Source organism: Phalacrocorax aristotelis, chromosome 3, assembly GCF_949628215.1.
Source record: "Phalacrocorax aristotelis chromosome 3, bGulAri2.1, whole genome shotgun sequence".
In the NCBI taxonomy this organism is placed as follows: Eukaryota; Metazoa; Chordata; class Aves; order Suliformes; family Phalacrocoracidae; genus Phalacrocorax; species Phalacrocorax aristotelis.
In genome coordinates, this window is record NC_134278.1 from 81,595,143 (window position 1) to 81,611,034 (window position 15,892).

General features: G+C 36.1%; 1 protein-coding gene across 10 annotated transcripts in view; it reads right to left on the reverse strand.

The window, feature by feature from the left end:
• Positions 1 to 15,892, reverse strand: part of USP34 (ubiquitin specific peptidase 34) — a 139,929-nt gene that overhangs the window by 109,937 nt on the left and 14,100 nt on the right. For all 10 annotated transcript variants that reach the window (XM_075088181.1, XM_075088176.1, XM_075088178.1 and 7 more), the window contains exons 2-5: positions 10,628 to 10,715; positions 6,772 to 7,192; positions 2,254 to 2,304; positions 1,939 to 2,088 (exon numbers count right to left, since the gene is read on the reverse strand). In XM_075088181.1, the coding sequence (XP_074944282.1) occupies positions 1,939 to 2,088; positions 2,254 to 2,304; positions 6,772 to 7,192; positions 10,628 to 10,715 (710 nt within the window). The remainder of the gene's footprint in view (positions 1 to 1,938; positions 2,089 to 2,253; positions 2,305 to 6,771; positions 7,193 to 10,627; positions 10,716 to 15,892) is intronic.

Here is a 15,892-nt window from a genome sequence, read left to right on the forward strand (position 1 = left end):
ATAATGTTTTGTCAGAAAAATTGGCTGCCTCATTTGGAACTAATAGCCATATTGCATTTGAAAGTCAAAAGCACTGCTGACAAGTACAGTAAGTGGCACCAAAATGTGGCAAGTGGATGAATAAAGCACATCACACACAAAACATTTTCTTATACTTTTTGTAGTGAACTGGCAATTAAAATCTAAAGATAAAAATTTTTCTAAAACCCTTTTCCTCTAACTCACACAGATTTGCCCACAAAGTCAGACAGAGTTCAAAAGAAAGATTCTAGTTGAATGGTAAGAGATACAATGCTGTAGAGGTTGAAGAAACAGTACTTCTACTGGCTATGGTTTGGGTTGAATTTCATTTTATCTGGCAGGTTTAACCACAGCATTCATCTAAAATAGCTGCAAGAGACAGCTAACTGTATTACTTACTGGAACAAAAGATAAATGCAAAGTTGCAACGTAATTACCTGAAAGGAGTAATTTTGCTGAAAAGTATTTTGGGTTAGGGCACCTCGCTAGGAACAAGAATAAACAATTTATGTGGAGAAAAACAAAGACTTCAAAAAAGGACAAAGAAAGGCAGATGCAGTTTATAAACACACACCAGTATAGTATATCTAGGAAATGGGATTTGCAGTCAGAATGCTTGTTGAAAGAAGTGAGTGGCAGCTCCCTATCACACCATATTGTTCAGAGCAGTTTTGCCCATTCTCACAAAAAAAATAAACCAAAAACCAGACATGCAAGAATGCTTGGTTCCATGACCAAAATTTACTTCTAAACCAGAATAACCTACAACACCATACAAATGTATGGTCAGCAGATGGTTTGACGAAGACTGAAGGCTGCACTGACAACAGCTATGGATAAAGAACTCCTCCAATTATCGCCTGAAATCTCATCAGATCATGCAGACAGGACCAGAAGAGAACATATCTCCACAGTTTAACATGCAGAAGTCCTGCATCAGTCCTCCTGTGCAAGCTTACAAGAACAGAGCATATCATGGCCTTACTCATTTGTTCTCTGACCTACAAGTTAAGAACCATTACACTAAAAGGATCAGGAGTGAATGATACAGATCACCAACACTAGCTTTGTTTCAGTCACTAGTTCCCTCTACGCAAACATATTTCAATACTTATTTACAACGTCACCCTGGCTGGTCAGTAACAGCAACAAGGAAGGAGGGAAGATGTGTGGAAGGAAGAATCTGATTTTAAGTATTTAAAATTGCAATCAATGGCAAAATTACGTTAAACTCACTTCATATGAGGTACAACGAACGATTGTTTTCATTTTGTCAATATGTAACATCCACAAGACAGATCACGAACTCACATTCTCACATTACACTGTCTTCATATGTCCTTCTTCAGAGACTCTTTATTTCTATCACCAATCTCCTCTGAATCTCCACTAAAATCAATTTGTAAATCTGCTAGTCAAAAATCACTATTATTTCAAAATGGAGAAATGACAAAGGATATGTATTCTAAACCTAAGTGAAAATAGAAGACAGTTACCTCTACGCTGCAAGTGTGTATAAAGGAATCACAGGAAATTGAGAAGAAAAGAAATCCACAGGCTTTCCTTTGTGCCTCATAGGAAATAGGTAAAAATGTTAATACAGCCTGAAGAAGCTTAAAACATTCCCATGACACAATTTCAGGAGCAGAAATGACCTCTGACAAAGTTCTTACAGGTATTTTCTGGGGCTGTTACAATCTTTGTATCTAGGTACAAACTTGCAAAACTACTTGTGTGCTTACAGGATATGCATAGGGTTTGGATGATGAAATGCTCAGTGGATCAGCAAACCTCACATTCCTAACAAAGAAAATCTTACAGTGTTTTTCTCCCTCCCTGGTCCTACAGAATTCTTCCAGACTTCATTCCTTTTATCTTTTTGCATTTAACATTAAACAATTTAAAGAAAATACTTACATTAGATACCACTGTGATAAATGCATGTGCTATAACAAATGGCAGTGTCTCAGGAGTTCCATATTCAAAACAATCCTTCATGAGGGAAAGGCCATTTTTTCCACAAAACAGACAAACATAACGAAGCAAGTGCAATGGTACTTCTACATCCTAGAAATATATTTTAAAAAAACAAAAAAGAATAATTTGAACAATCATACTAGATCCATTCAGATTCACAGGAAGTTCAAAAGCTACATTAGTATAACACACACCTATACACGGCTATTTTAAGTTTCTAGGAAACATGCACCTATTTAAAAATGGACAACTTACATTCATATCACAGAACGCCCCTAATATATTGCTTTCTTGAGCAGAAATATCCTGTTTAAAAAGAAAAAATAAAATTAACTCACTGAAGCAATGAAAACACATTTATAGAAAAGAAAAAGAACTGACCATTAACAGCTGTTATAGCCAACTAACAGAAAACACCAAACCCCTAATGTAGAGGAAAACAGAAGCTCAAGCTTTGCTCTGCTTTTACACTGCAAAACATTCCAATTTTTTCAACCGGAACACCGCATAGGAGATAGTCTGGCATGCTGGCTGCACACCAGCCTGAGAACTACAGAACAGAACCAATCTATGTGCTTCTGAATGCAGTTTTTGCATAAAGATGAGACATATACCCAAACATCTGAATTTAGATGAAATATAGGATAGTCTACAATCTTACATTTAATGACTTAAGGAGCCAAACTGTCAAATTATTCATTCCCATCAGAATAAAATTCTTCAACTATTATATTCTTTTACATAGAACAAAACACATCAAAAAAATGTCTAATACTCTTTACAGTATTAAGCTAACTAAAGAAGGAATTGTATCACCCTATCAATCTGTTAGCTGTTTGCTGCAACAAGAAATCTGTTTTCTAGAAGTACTAAGGTGAAAAGGGTTTGGAAAAATAGCTTTTCTTTTTAGTATTCACAACATCCACTTACTGGGCAGCATAAAGCAGGAATTTTCTTTATTAGGGTTGTTACACATATTGTATGTATCTTGCACATGGCTGGGGGCAAAAGGCCACTGAAGACATAAAATCTGACTGCAAAACTACAACATTGCCATGGACACTTGCAGGTAGTTACAGCACACATTCTTCTCCCTCCCATCCCTCCATACCAAACACCCAATTCTCATAACCACAAATCAAATGTAAGTTTAACATAAAGTTTTTAAATGAAGTTTCCTGAATATATTTCAAATAACTGTGTAGGAGTAAGCTTCTTAAAACTGTACCAGAGGATGCTGGAGGCAAGCGATTTTGGATGGATTAAGTATGATACAAACATTTTGCATTATTCAATATGATCATACTATATCTAAGCATTTATTTTCTTTTTTCTTCTGCTGAACCCTAAGTCATGCCCGAACTCGTGATACTCTAACAGTTATTTTTAAAACAGCTTTGAAGCCAGTAGGTGGTACATTTTCAAGTAGCAATAAAAGGTGTTCAGCGCTCTGCTCATGAAAACTGCAGAAACTGTGTGAGAAATTTCATTAGTTTCTTGAATAAAATAGACACTCATTGCAAGTGAACTACAGTTCTTAGAATACAGAAATCAAAACCTCAGAGAGGTCTGTTGGCACGAGTCCTGCAAAGCTTACTAAAAACGCTGCAGTTGAAAGACTGAGTCTGGAAATGTGACTTCTGTTCTTGCAGATGTGAAACAGAACAGAGACTAAGAATTCCTTAAGATCAACTTTATAAGGAAATAAGAGAATTCCGCATGGGAATCTAAAATGGCATTAATAAACATTATTACACCAGATAAAATGTACTAGCTGAGGCCTGACATAGAAGCAATCTTGGCAGAGGGCACTTAATTTGGGATGTCATTCTGCATTCATTCTGCACAGGTCAAGACTATGTACTTGTCAATGAGCTTGATTTATTTCCACATCAATGTAATTTCACTGTCCTCATATATGGCATATTCCTGTGATATTTCTGCCCTCTACAAGGACACCTGATCAAGCTAGCTTCTGTTGTTAAGATCAGGCTTCCACGGTCTTCACTCTCTCACTAGAAATGTTGTAAACGTTTAAGTGACAAAAATAATTCTTAGCCTATATCATTTAAGGACAAAGTCTATAAGATCATATATAGGGAGATATTCTTTTATCTTGCTTTGTTGTTCATTTTCATCCAACTTTGTGAACTCCTAAACTACGGAAAACCTGCTACTTCTATATGAATGATTTTCTTCTCCACTAGTGGTCAAAGGTAAAATGGTTTTGGCAAGCACCTGATAAGAGGATTAGACTTCTAGACTTGTCTTCTCTGCTGTCGTTAAGAACAAGATCTGAGGTGTATGCAGAGCAAAAGCTAACAGTAATACTGCCTGCTAGTCATTACCTGAAGGCAATAATACCATGTGAAAGCCTTACATTGGAAATTTTTAAATGACAGTTGAACTGATCATTCCCTAGGCAAAGTGAAACCTTACTGGACATGACGACTCAATGAAATTGTGTAAATTCATCTCAAGAATCTGGAACAAGGAATTTCTGAAGTCAGTGAGAGTGGAGACTGCACTCCATTTTGCATCAGAAAATTTCCCTTCTTCCAAGGCAAAAGAAATACTTAGAGGAAGAGGAAAAGCTACACAAGCTTCTCCCAACAAATTCTTGGCAGATTTGGTCTGTTCAGGAATCTAACTTAAGTATACATGACACACTTAAAACCAGGATTTTTATTTTATGATCCCTTGAGGACTGAGTCCAAGCCTGATCTAAAACATAAAGTGCTCTCATTACTGGGACTAATAACTTAAGTCAACTAAGATGTGATCTAGGCTGAAATCCAAAATTAAACTCTAAACCTGAGTAAATGAATTACGGTAGCAGAAAGTTTTGACATTAAAATAGGTAACAATACTACTTCAGAATAACAGAAACCTAGTGCTTCCTAAATATAGGAAGTCTCAGTTTGTGAGGAGAGATTATTGATGCTGGGACCTTTTAAATGGAAACAAAGAAAACCTCTCCCAAAAAAGGAACAAGGTACACCACAAATATGGCAGGCTAGCATACCTCTGTGACCCATACCCGGAAACACAAGAAGTATAGCAGGGAAGTAAAAACTTTTCCCTCACTTGTCTGTACCTCAGGAAACTATTTTTCATTCTCAGCTTCCCTTTATGTTTTTAGGATAGCTAATGAATGTATACAATAATTCAAATCATATATATACACACTAGTATGTCTGGAGTGATAGCCAGTCACAGTACAGCAATCTACAGCATATCTGTGTCCAGACCACTTTATGGCTGCACATCAACTGAAGAAGAAATCCCACCAGGCACTTCGAGATTTTCTTTTTATAATTTGGAAGTGAAATTGAAAGAAGTAAAAAAAATACATGGAAATGTAATTTAAAAGAAGTGTGCTTGTACATAGAAAAGCTGTTCCAGAATTGTTCATTCCATATTCCTACAAAGCTAGTTTCAGTAGGCGTCCCACAGGAGTACAAAAGATAAATCACTTTAGTCATTGATTTTTTTTTTAAACTGACAAGACAGATCTACCTCTGCAGTTCTTACTCACAGTGGCTCAACTACAGATTTATTTATGTATGGTGAAAGTTTAAAAGGCACACCAAAATGAATGATGGGAAACCTGAAATCTACAAATCCTAACTTTGCCTCATTTTTCTATACACATATTTGTGAAATGAACTCTGTTAACTTATGCCTGTATGTTCTGGAATAAGACAGGAAACCAAAATCCAGCCCACCCAAATAACCCAGCATGTTGTGGTGTTTAACTAGGTTTATTCTGAGATATTGCAGGATTCATTCAACAAAAATTGATTAAATCTTGTGATCACTCTAGCATACAAAACCGAAAATTATATATGACTTGGTATCTTTTCATTTTGGACTTAAGTTTAAACAGCAAGCTTAACCACTCAGAGCTCTAACACAGCTCCCAAAACTTTCTAAATGAGAAATTAAAAAAACAGACTGGGATAACTGTAGTTTAATTTTCCACTTTGACTTTCCACGAAAGTTTGTTGGATAGAAGCTTTCTTCATGTAGCTGAATATACACCATCTTTGCATAAAAATATTGTAAAAGAACTGTTTTTGTTATTAGACTACCACAAGTTGGACCAAAGCCCAGCCTTTCCAAGAACTATATTGTTTCAACTAGTAAATGCTAACAAAATCATGTTTATTTCAGAAACTGTGAATTAAACATAGCAGAATTTTTGAAAAATTTTGTTTGGGTTTTTTTTTTCCCCCAGAAGAAAATATAGAAACTGTCAATGGGAGGCATAACAAATACCACAGAGAAAAGTCAGCACTGTAGAACAAAGCTACTTGTGTAGAGCTCAGTTATTCCAGTCAATTAAAACAGCTGTTCTAACAAGTAAATTTGGTCTTGCACAAAGTTTAGTTTATGAAGTTTTGCGTCTAGAACCATAGATTGTAATGAAAAGAAATTAGTAAACTATTAATGGGTTACCTTCTGGAAGAAAGGCTTCGCTATAGTCCCCTTTTTGCCTTCCTGATATTTAAACAGTACAATAATTCAGTGTACAGTTCCATCCAACACTTATCAATATATTACCTATAACAATTAAGCATATTTTAAAGAAAGCGTAAGAGTATGTGTCATTTAAAATGTTTCTCTGAAAAGTTCTACTGAAGTCAACAGGAGAGCTGAATTTGCCCATCCTGTGTCAAAGCAACTATCAAACACGCACAGTCTACTCATTAATGAGAACAAATAACCTTTCACAAAATAATTAAATATACACATAAAGATAAGATATACCTCTATTGTGGGATGAGTATTATGCTTATAAGCAGTGTACAGAGGAAACTGAATCTGAAAGATTTTTGCCACACACAGCAACAACTTTTCCTTCTCATCAGTGCTCCACAAGCTAAAAGCATCAGTGTTTTTTGCAGACTTCTCCTCTGTCAGGATACAAGTTCTTGCAGAATCTAACTTTTTCTCTACAGATTTTTGCCGTTCTCCATTTTCTTCTTCATGAGACTGTCTTTCTACATTCAGGGGCTCATCAGCATGATTACTCTCATCTTGCCACGTTGAATCTATATTAATAGTGCAATGTTTACAGAGCTGGTCCCGCAGAGCTTGAACTTGGGCAATCACTAAGTTAATAAGCGCACATACTACTTGGTTAAAGATCTCCAAATGTTTATACTCCTTGAAGCAGCACAGACATTGTCTGTAAGAGAACAGAAAAAATTAAAATAAAAATTCCTGAAGTAGCTAAAATCAGAACAGGTAACTGACCAGAAGAACTCTTCATATTAAAACATTTTAAACAACAAAATATTTGACAGACCCGTAAAAATAAGGAAATCCCAATGAAACAGACTCTATCCAGCAGCAAGTGGGAGTCACAAAGCCTTCCTTAAATCCTGTGAACATACCATTATTTCCAAATGCTCATCAAAACTGTCAAGTCCCTGTTATTGTTTAGCAGCTGCCACTGTGAGTAAAATATACAAAAGAAATCTCAGAGGGACAAGGTCACTGTGCTACTAAAGAAGCAGCATTCTTCAGTGCGTTCCTGAATCCGTTTCCTTGTCTGGTTTTCTCTACTGATATTTATTGCAATAACCACCTGACATGCTTGTCAGCTGCGTAAGTACTAATTATTGTTATTTTTAAATCAACAGGGCTGCAAAATAATTTTATTTTCAACTGAGCGTTCAGGCTCACTTCCTTTATCTGCATTTGGATAGAAACCCCACGCACATTGGTACCCTTTACCCATATGGGAAAAAGCAGTATCAAGTATCTTCAGTACTTTCTTTGCTATGTAGGTTCAGAGATTATTCCTCTGAATATCTACCTGTAAACTAAAAAGAACATGGGAAACTTGTCACCATCTAAAACTATAACAAACTATAATCTTATCTATATATATATACACACTAAACATCATCCCTTTAGCAATAAGAAAAAAATCAAATCATCAAGTTAGAAAACTCTAATATAGCTCTTGTTGTGGGTAAGGATAACTATATATGTCAAAGAGTGGGTGCATAAACTCCCCCGAGATAGAAACCCTAGAACCTATTGTCTGGGAACATTTGCTGCTTCTATACAAACAAGCAGTCTCCTCATTCTAAGGAAAAGGTGGAGGATATTCCCCTAAAAGGATTTAAATTCTGGAGAACACACAGAAGAAAGCAAGCAATAAAGCAAAGGTGCTTCAATGAAGACTAAAATTAAAGGCTACATGCTTGTAACAGAATCTTTTGAGATGGACTCAGCTCTTTCTCAAACTCTACTAAATATTGTAAAGCTACAGAAACTGGCAGCTGTCTTGCAGTAGAAACCTTTCTCCTGTTACTTGGAGAACAACAGACTCCAATTCATTACTAGAGTTGTCTGATACTAAAATAATACAAAAATGACACATACGATTTCTGAAAGGAATTAGCAGGCAAAGGTAAGGCAAGAAGTCATCATAAAAAGTGATTGAAATAACAGCCTTCTGCAAAGCATAGTATTTAATCCAGAAACTGGGCTTCATAAATTACAATTTGTAAGAATTCAGAGAACTCAGAATTATGACAGGTAGAGGGTGCTGCCTCTCTTGAGGGAATACAAACATGTCCTTGAGCTACAGCTCTTAAGAGCACATACATTCTTAATACAGATTTTTTTTTTTCCAGTGGGTTAGATATAAAGATAACATTCAGCATTCCCCAATTCCATCACAATACAGTGATAGAAGCATCTAAAACATTTTGTTCCATCTGTGCGGGAAGAAAAATCCTTTTAATACTGTGTAAGTGGAGCATCTTCCCCCATATGAAAAAACAGATTTTGTGATTTACTTGTAAATGTATTTTCATATTAACAAATGACAATAAGGAATTGCAGGCAAAACCAAGTGTATCCTCAAGCATTTATCCTTGGGGAAAACTATGTGTAATAGGGTCCATCACTTATGTCTACAAAGTACTACTCTATTTGGCCATAACAAATTATTCCCAATAAGAATCAAAACAGTCCGGTGAATACTTCTCATGTATCTGTATTTGAATGCCAACCGATATTGGAGAATTCTGTTGGGCAAAGGCACATTTTCCAAGCTAGACATATGTGCAAAACCCTGAAGTCTTCATATATCTGAATATGTTCACAGGAAAAAGAGCTCCACCAAAAAATTGAAGATCTATGAAAAAATTAGCATGCTACAAATATGACTTCTTTGAATATAACACTTTCCAGAAGAAAGCTGAAATGGAAACACTACGTACAGGTGGAAGAAAAAGGTATTCTTCAGGCTGAGTCACCAACTGATCTTCTGAAGGAAAGCAGAGATTTAAACTACAGATAACAAAATAAAAAGTAGTTCTTAAGGAAGGCCTCAAGCACAAAACACCAAGCATAACTCTCAAAAGCCCATTTGGCAGAGTAGAAAGAGGACATGAAAATTAAAATGTAAATTAAAACTCCTTCCTGCAGCCTCTTCACTAGACTCTGCTTTGAATAGGTTAAGGACTATTTTCCATACTCTCTTGCAGTATGAAACCATACATACGGAAGGTAGACAAACATGAAGAGCTAAATGTTATCCAGTCTTTATTTTTTCTTCAGGTTGGGTTTGTCATGCTATAGCTGTTGAACAGAACAAATCTCTAAACAGATGATGACCTGGAAAGCAACTAGGTTGCAATTGTTCTCAGACAATCTTGGAACCTAGGACCTGTCAAGAAATGACAGGATTCTGTTTTCTGTTGCTCCTGTTTGTTTTGATTTAAAATTCCTTCTCTGTGTCTAAGAGCATATTGCAGAAGATAATGAATTTGCCTTGAGTGCTGCCTTTGGACAGAATGAGGAAGAGGAGGATTCCACTTTCACTGGTACCCAAAATGTGACATTCCTTTTTTTTTTCTTGTAATCTTCCAAATACCAAAATAATGTTTTCCATTTTATTCTCTATGCTTTTCCCAATATTTCTTATTATTCAGTTCAGTCTTGTGACCATTGCTGAGCACTGAATTCCAAATATCCTTACTGTAGATCCTTTCTAAAAACTAATACCCGTACAATCCCTTGCGCTGGAAAAAATAAGTAGCTGTGAAGTAAGCAGAATAGCTGATATAACTACTTTAAAAAAACAGTAACTTAAATAATAGATTCAAAGAAATAACCTAGCTGATTCAAGACAGCCATGTGCAAAGGATTTTCTTTAACAGTTTAGTAGCTACGGGCTGTAGTTGTTCATCATCTTGACTCACAGTATTAGGACACTGAGAAAAATTTAACATGGTGGTCCCATTCAGAGTGACCTTTTCTTAAATTCTTCTTACCCTACCCTGCCCTCACAGAGGGTAGTCAGAAAATTTCATGTTAAAGCAGCAACACACATGATTTGTCATTGCAATATAGCCATTTATTGCTACACGATTATTACAGCATCCAGAATACCAGGCTCAAAATATGTTTTGCCCAAAATGCAATGGGTAACAAACTTATTTTTACTATTAAGTAGTAAAATGTCCTTTACTCTCTAAGCATCACTTCGCTACGCATTAATAACTTGGCCATTCTAATTCACTCTACTGTATTTTTTTAAGAAAGGAAACCCACTGTTGAGATCCAGTATCATCACCACACAAACTCATTCCAAAGTTACCTTTGTGTCCAGGAATTGATGTAAGCAAATATCTTGAGGGCATGTTCCTTTCTGAGCTGCAACCCATCAGCACCTTCAATGTCTGATACTAAAGAAAACAAAAACATATTAGCAGCAAAAAAACCCAAACAACACACAATTGCTCTGGTTTCATTAGAAATTATCTTTGATAGCATGAAAAAATTTAAAAAAATATGTTTTGTAAAAAAAACCACCAGTAATCAAGTTACAGTAGCTTTATATGAAAGGTTTTTCGGCATGAAGATGTGTAATTTCCAAATAAATAATCTTTTCATATTGGAAACTGAAGTTCTCAACCAAATCTACATATTTCTTGCTTCAGTAAACAGTTTAGATGCAACTAACTTGAAAACAAAAACTGCATAGTATTCTTGAACACTACTGTGAAAATCAGTCATCAAGAACAGCTCCTTCTTCTAATCCTCTTCTTGGGAAATACTCTGCATAAGCTTCGCTGGGAACTACTGATTGATGTGCACTTTCAAATATGATCCTTCTTCAACAATTTTATTCATTAACCCGTTTGGTTTGGGCTGTTCTCCCCCCCAGATTTTAAAAGTCTGCATTTTGAGATGACCATGAACTTCCTTTTCCTGATCAGAAAAAGACTGGGGAAAAAACCCAACCAAACAAAAAACCACCGCAACTATCAAGGTAAGAACAATGTGCAGTGTATGTATAAAGTTATTTCAGACTAGCTAAGCTGATGATTGATACTTTCAAATAGACGTGTCTATACTGACATTTACCTATAATGAGTCTCTAATTGGTAAAATGATAAACATTTACCACATTTATGACAGCTGGAAACCAGAACAGTTATGTACTGAATTAAAAAAGCCAAATATGTCAATGAGGTATAATCAAATGTCCCACTTCCATCTAAAAAAATGCTCATATACTCTAATAAGCCAAACATCAATAGTAGTACTCATCTCCACTTCTGCGTCAACGAATTATATACCCAGGCACTGGATTCTGTCTACTGGCCAGACACCTTCCTCCAACTATCAATGAACAATTCTCATTTCCTCTTTGTCCTAAATTTTCCTACACTTCTACCATTATCTACTTGCTATACAAATTGAGAACATCAGTACTCCTTTAAGTTGACAATTTAATTTATAACAAAAATAAGCATCCACTTTCACATTTCACATGAAATTTCAAGTATTACATGCTCACAAGTCTACTTCACAAGCAAGCCTTGTGGGAAAGGTTCTCTTAACACAAGAAAGCTCTTCAGAATCCCCATCTCAACTTCTTTTCCAGCCTCAACCTTGCGAGGTCCTATGTGATTTATCAATATAGGTTTCCAAAAATTACAGCTCGTGAGAGTTTTCTGGCACAGATCAGAAAGTAAAGGTCACAAGAATACCACTTCAGAGAGTAATCACACAAAACAAATACCTACAGCTTCTTTGAAATAAGGACATTACATATGCACATACATATTTTCATATGTATACACACAAATATAAAAATACACAAAAAGCAGTCTCTCAGTAGGATGCCATTAAACTTCAGAAATCACTTTTCTGTCTCACTCCTAGAAGGCTTTAAAGATCCCTACATAACACTGGACGAAGACAAAATTGACTAAAAGATGGATGGGTATCACTTGATACTACTTTTTATTTTAAACACCACAAATTACCATGCCACTTGACTCTTAAGGCCAAAGCACAACACTGAAGAAACCAACAACTCTGTCAAACAATTTAGGTCAAGCTGACCACAAAAGACAGATCCTTAACTATAGATAGTATCTAAAAAACGACTCACCCAGCATAAAAGGTTCATAAAACCTTTCTTTTCCAAATTTTGTGAGCATTGTTTCATTAAGATGAATTCCTTCAAACTTGACACCAGAACTGTTGAAAATAATTTAGTTGCAACAAACCTAATTCTAACTTGTACTATCTCACATATACATTTCCCTTATTCCCACATCATCTTACTTAAAACACCCACACTCTACCGAGCAGTACAGTAACTCCTAAATTCCAGAGAAGCCTTTTCACTGCAATAGCTTGAAATACTCCCAAATTTCCCTCTATGAGATTAAGAAAAAACCTCAAAAACTGAAAGTTAAGTAAACTGGCCCCTTAAAAGGTACAACGGCCAAATAAAGTGTACAGAATGTAGAAGTTATGGAATACTGAAGCTTATGCCCCAGGTCAAAAAAAATAGGGAGCTACACACATTAGTTGGAAAAACCCATTATTTTCCCATTTATGCATTCTGTATCTCACACGAAGACCAAAATCAACTGGTCTTATTTACTAATAATTGCTAATTAATGTAGTGGTTACCTACACGATTTCCCTTTTGTTTTCTGTACCTAGAAATAATATTGGTTTTGTTCCTGAAAACATTCAGGAAGCTTAAAACAGGAATGACCACACTGAGACTGCAGTTTTTCACCGAGCTGATCTAAGTCTGTGCCACTACCAAAAAGGGTAGTGACACATCTGGCAGGGCTTCTCTTACTGGCCCTTAATTTTGCTTCCTAGCAGAAATTGTGTTTTTCAGCTCAGCTAATTTATGTCCTCACAACATACATTTAAATCTTAGGCCTATTCTGAATATCAACTTGGAAGATATTCTTGATCTACAGCACCCCTCTTTAGGGACACATGCAGCTTGAAGTACAGCAACAATTGATTATGAAGTCCTTCTAATATTTTTTTAATTGAAAAAAGTACAGACAGAAAAGCAATAGGAACTGCACTCATCATCATTTCTGCACATTTGTTGATTTTAGTCAATTCTGTAGGGGATCCCTTGCTGCATATGATTCCACTTCCAACTGACAATGTCTCTCCCTCTCCTTTCAAGCTAGCTTTCTTCTACCCTGAATGGGCCAGTAGTTAAAACAGACTCATTCACTTGTAAATAAAGCACTATGTTCTTCTATTCGCTCCCATATTCAAGCATCCTGCATGCCGTAGGTCCTCCTCAATCAGTCCCCCCAGTCTCCCACACCTCCAGTGTTTCAAACCCAACAATAACAATCATGTCAAACTTTTTAAAAAACTTTTACTGTAACAAGCCTCCTCCTTGCAAATTGATTTAGTGCATAAGACTTTCCCTTAGTTTCATACCTAAGGCAGTGACTCCCTCAGGATGCACTAAGGCACGCTTATGTGCTCTGAGTGCATCTGAAGCACATCAAAGTGGTAGTTTGTGTGCTTTCATCAGAAAGAACTGATAATATGTTCTACAAACTGTCATTCCATGATCTATTAGTATCTCTCTCAGCAGTAGCACACCAATCCTAGGTTCAGCTCGTTTGCCCCGTCTCCAGTGGCTGCTTCCTTCTCCAGGCATTCACAAACTAGCAATGTTAGAGATGCCTTCCCTAATTTACTCCTGAGCTCAACTTTCCTCTCCTTCCTTAAATCTGCTCTAGCAAATTTTCCTTCTCAGTTAAAGCCTCTTAGACCTTCTCACTCTCCAGTCCTTCCTTTTCCCTCTTACTTTCCACATGCACAAACACCTTTGCCCTATGCTAGATCCAATTTCAAGATCAACATAACCCAGTTCGAGTCCACACTACTAACAGCATCTGTGACCATGCATCTGAACTCCTTCCAACAGCCACTAGCGCACCTACAGGAACCCAAAGAGGCAGGCTGGGAACTCAGCAAATCCAGCTTACCAATCTAACCAAACACCACCCACTGTTGGCTTTGTAAGACACTGAATACTCAGGGTGGCAGCTATGTAAGCAGGGGAGGCTGAAAAGGAAAGCATGAGGAATGTGAGGCTGAGAGAAGTAAGCACCTTTGCAGTGACTGCAAAGGTAAAATTGCCCCACCCCATCTGGAGTAACTCCACCCTAATACTGCTCATCTACAGGCAAAGACCCTGAAGATATGGTTACTATTACAGTATGGAAAAAAACAGTGGTGAAGGCCTTAAACAGAGCCTTCCAAGACAGAACTAACCAGCAGAAAGACTAGTATGTAGGTAAATTCCAACTATATTCTACAAATATAACATAGGAAGTAGGGTCTTTATGAATACTCACAATGTCTCATTTCACGGAATCTTTACAATAAGATGGTTTAGAGATCTTTTTGTCACATTTAATCTATATGAGTTAAGCTGCTTACACTAACCCAAAGTAATAATAATTAATTGCTTGATTTTTTTTACCATCTTCTAGTATATAAGTTTTCAGATATTCTTAAAAAATAATTAGACATACTTAAAATGTTATTATTTATTCAAGTAGCTGATGAGAAGCCAACACACACTATGGCCAAAGTAAAAATTTAAAACATTTCAGAAAAAAGAAAATTACCTTGCTGTTTTTCCAGTCTTCCATTTTACTTGGCTAGCTTTAAATGAAAACCTCGGTGATTTACCTAACCTTCCACAAAAGGGTTATTTGCTAAAAGTGTATTATAGTACTAGAAACAACACAATCTCCCAAGCTAAGGAAAAAAAAAACCTATCAATAAAGCTACTAAACCAAGAAAATTACAGAAGATGAGAAAAATACAAGTCAACTGCAAAGAAGGGGCCAATATAATTTCAACTGTGGACAAACGAAGCTCAGATAATAAGTGCATTTTTAGCAAGAACTTCAGAGCTAGAAAAACAGACTGTAATTAGACCTCAAGCACAACTATCATGCTAGACTTGCAAGGAATATCTTATATCCAAAGGTCACTTATCACCCTAAGTACAAAACTCAAATGGCAAGTAAAAATAATATTTATTTTAAGTATGCTTTCTCTACTTTCAGAAACAAAGTAAAAAGTAAAGTAAAGAGTAAACCATAGAAAATGCTTTCATATATAAAACTAATTTCTACATATTCAAAACTAACGAGGTACAGTTGCATACAGATTGCGCTCCCTCCCCCTCCTCCCCCAAGCCTCATCTGATATCCACTTCTCATGGTAAACAGTAGATCACTTTCAAAACAGACATTATTCTCAGAAATTGTTCCCTGATACAGACTAAATAGAGGAAACAAGAGCCACAGGCTAAACAAAGCAGTATTAGGGACAATAATACAAATCTTGACAGAAATACATAATCTTCTGTACAATACCACTGTTCACACAAAGAACCAGCACATCAATTTTTTTATACATATATGAATTGAGATTTTTTTTGTTATTTATAGGGGGTTTCTTTTCATTGATCAATAGTAAATAAGATGACAGCTACAGAGCTTAGCATCTCTAATTCCCTTTCTACTTTCATCTGTAAGAGTTACTCTTT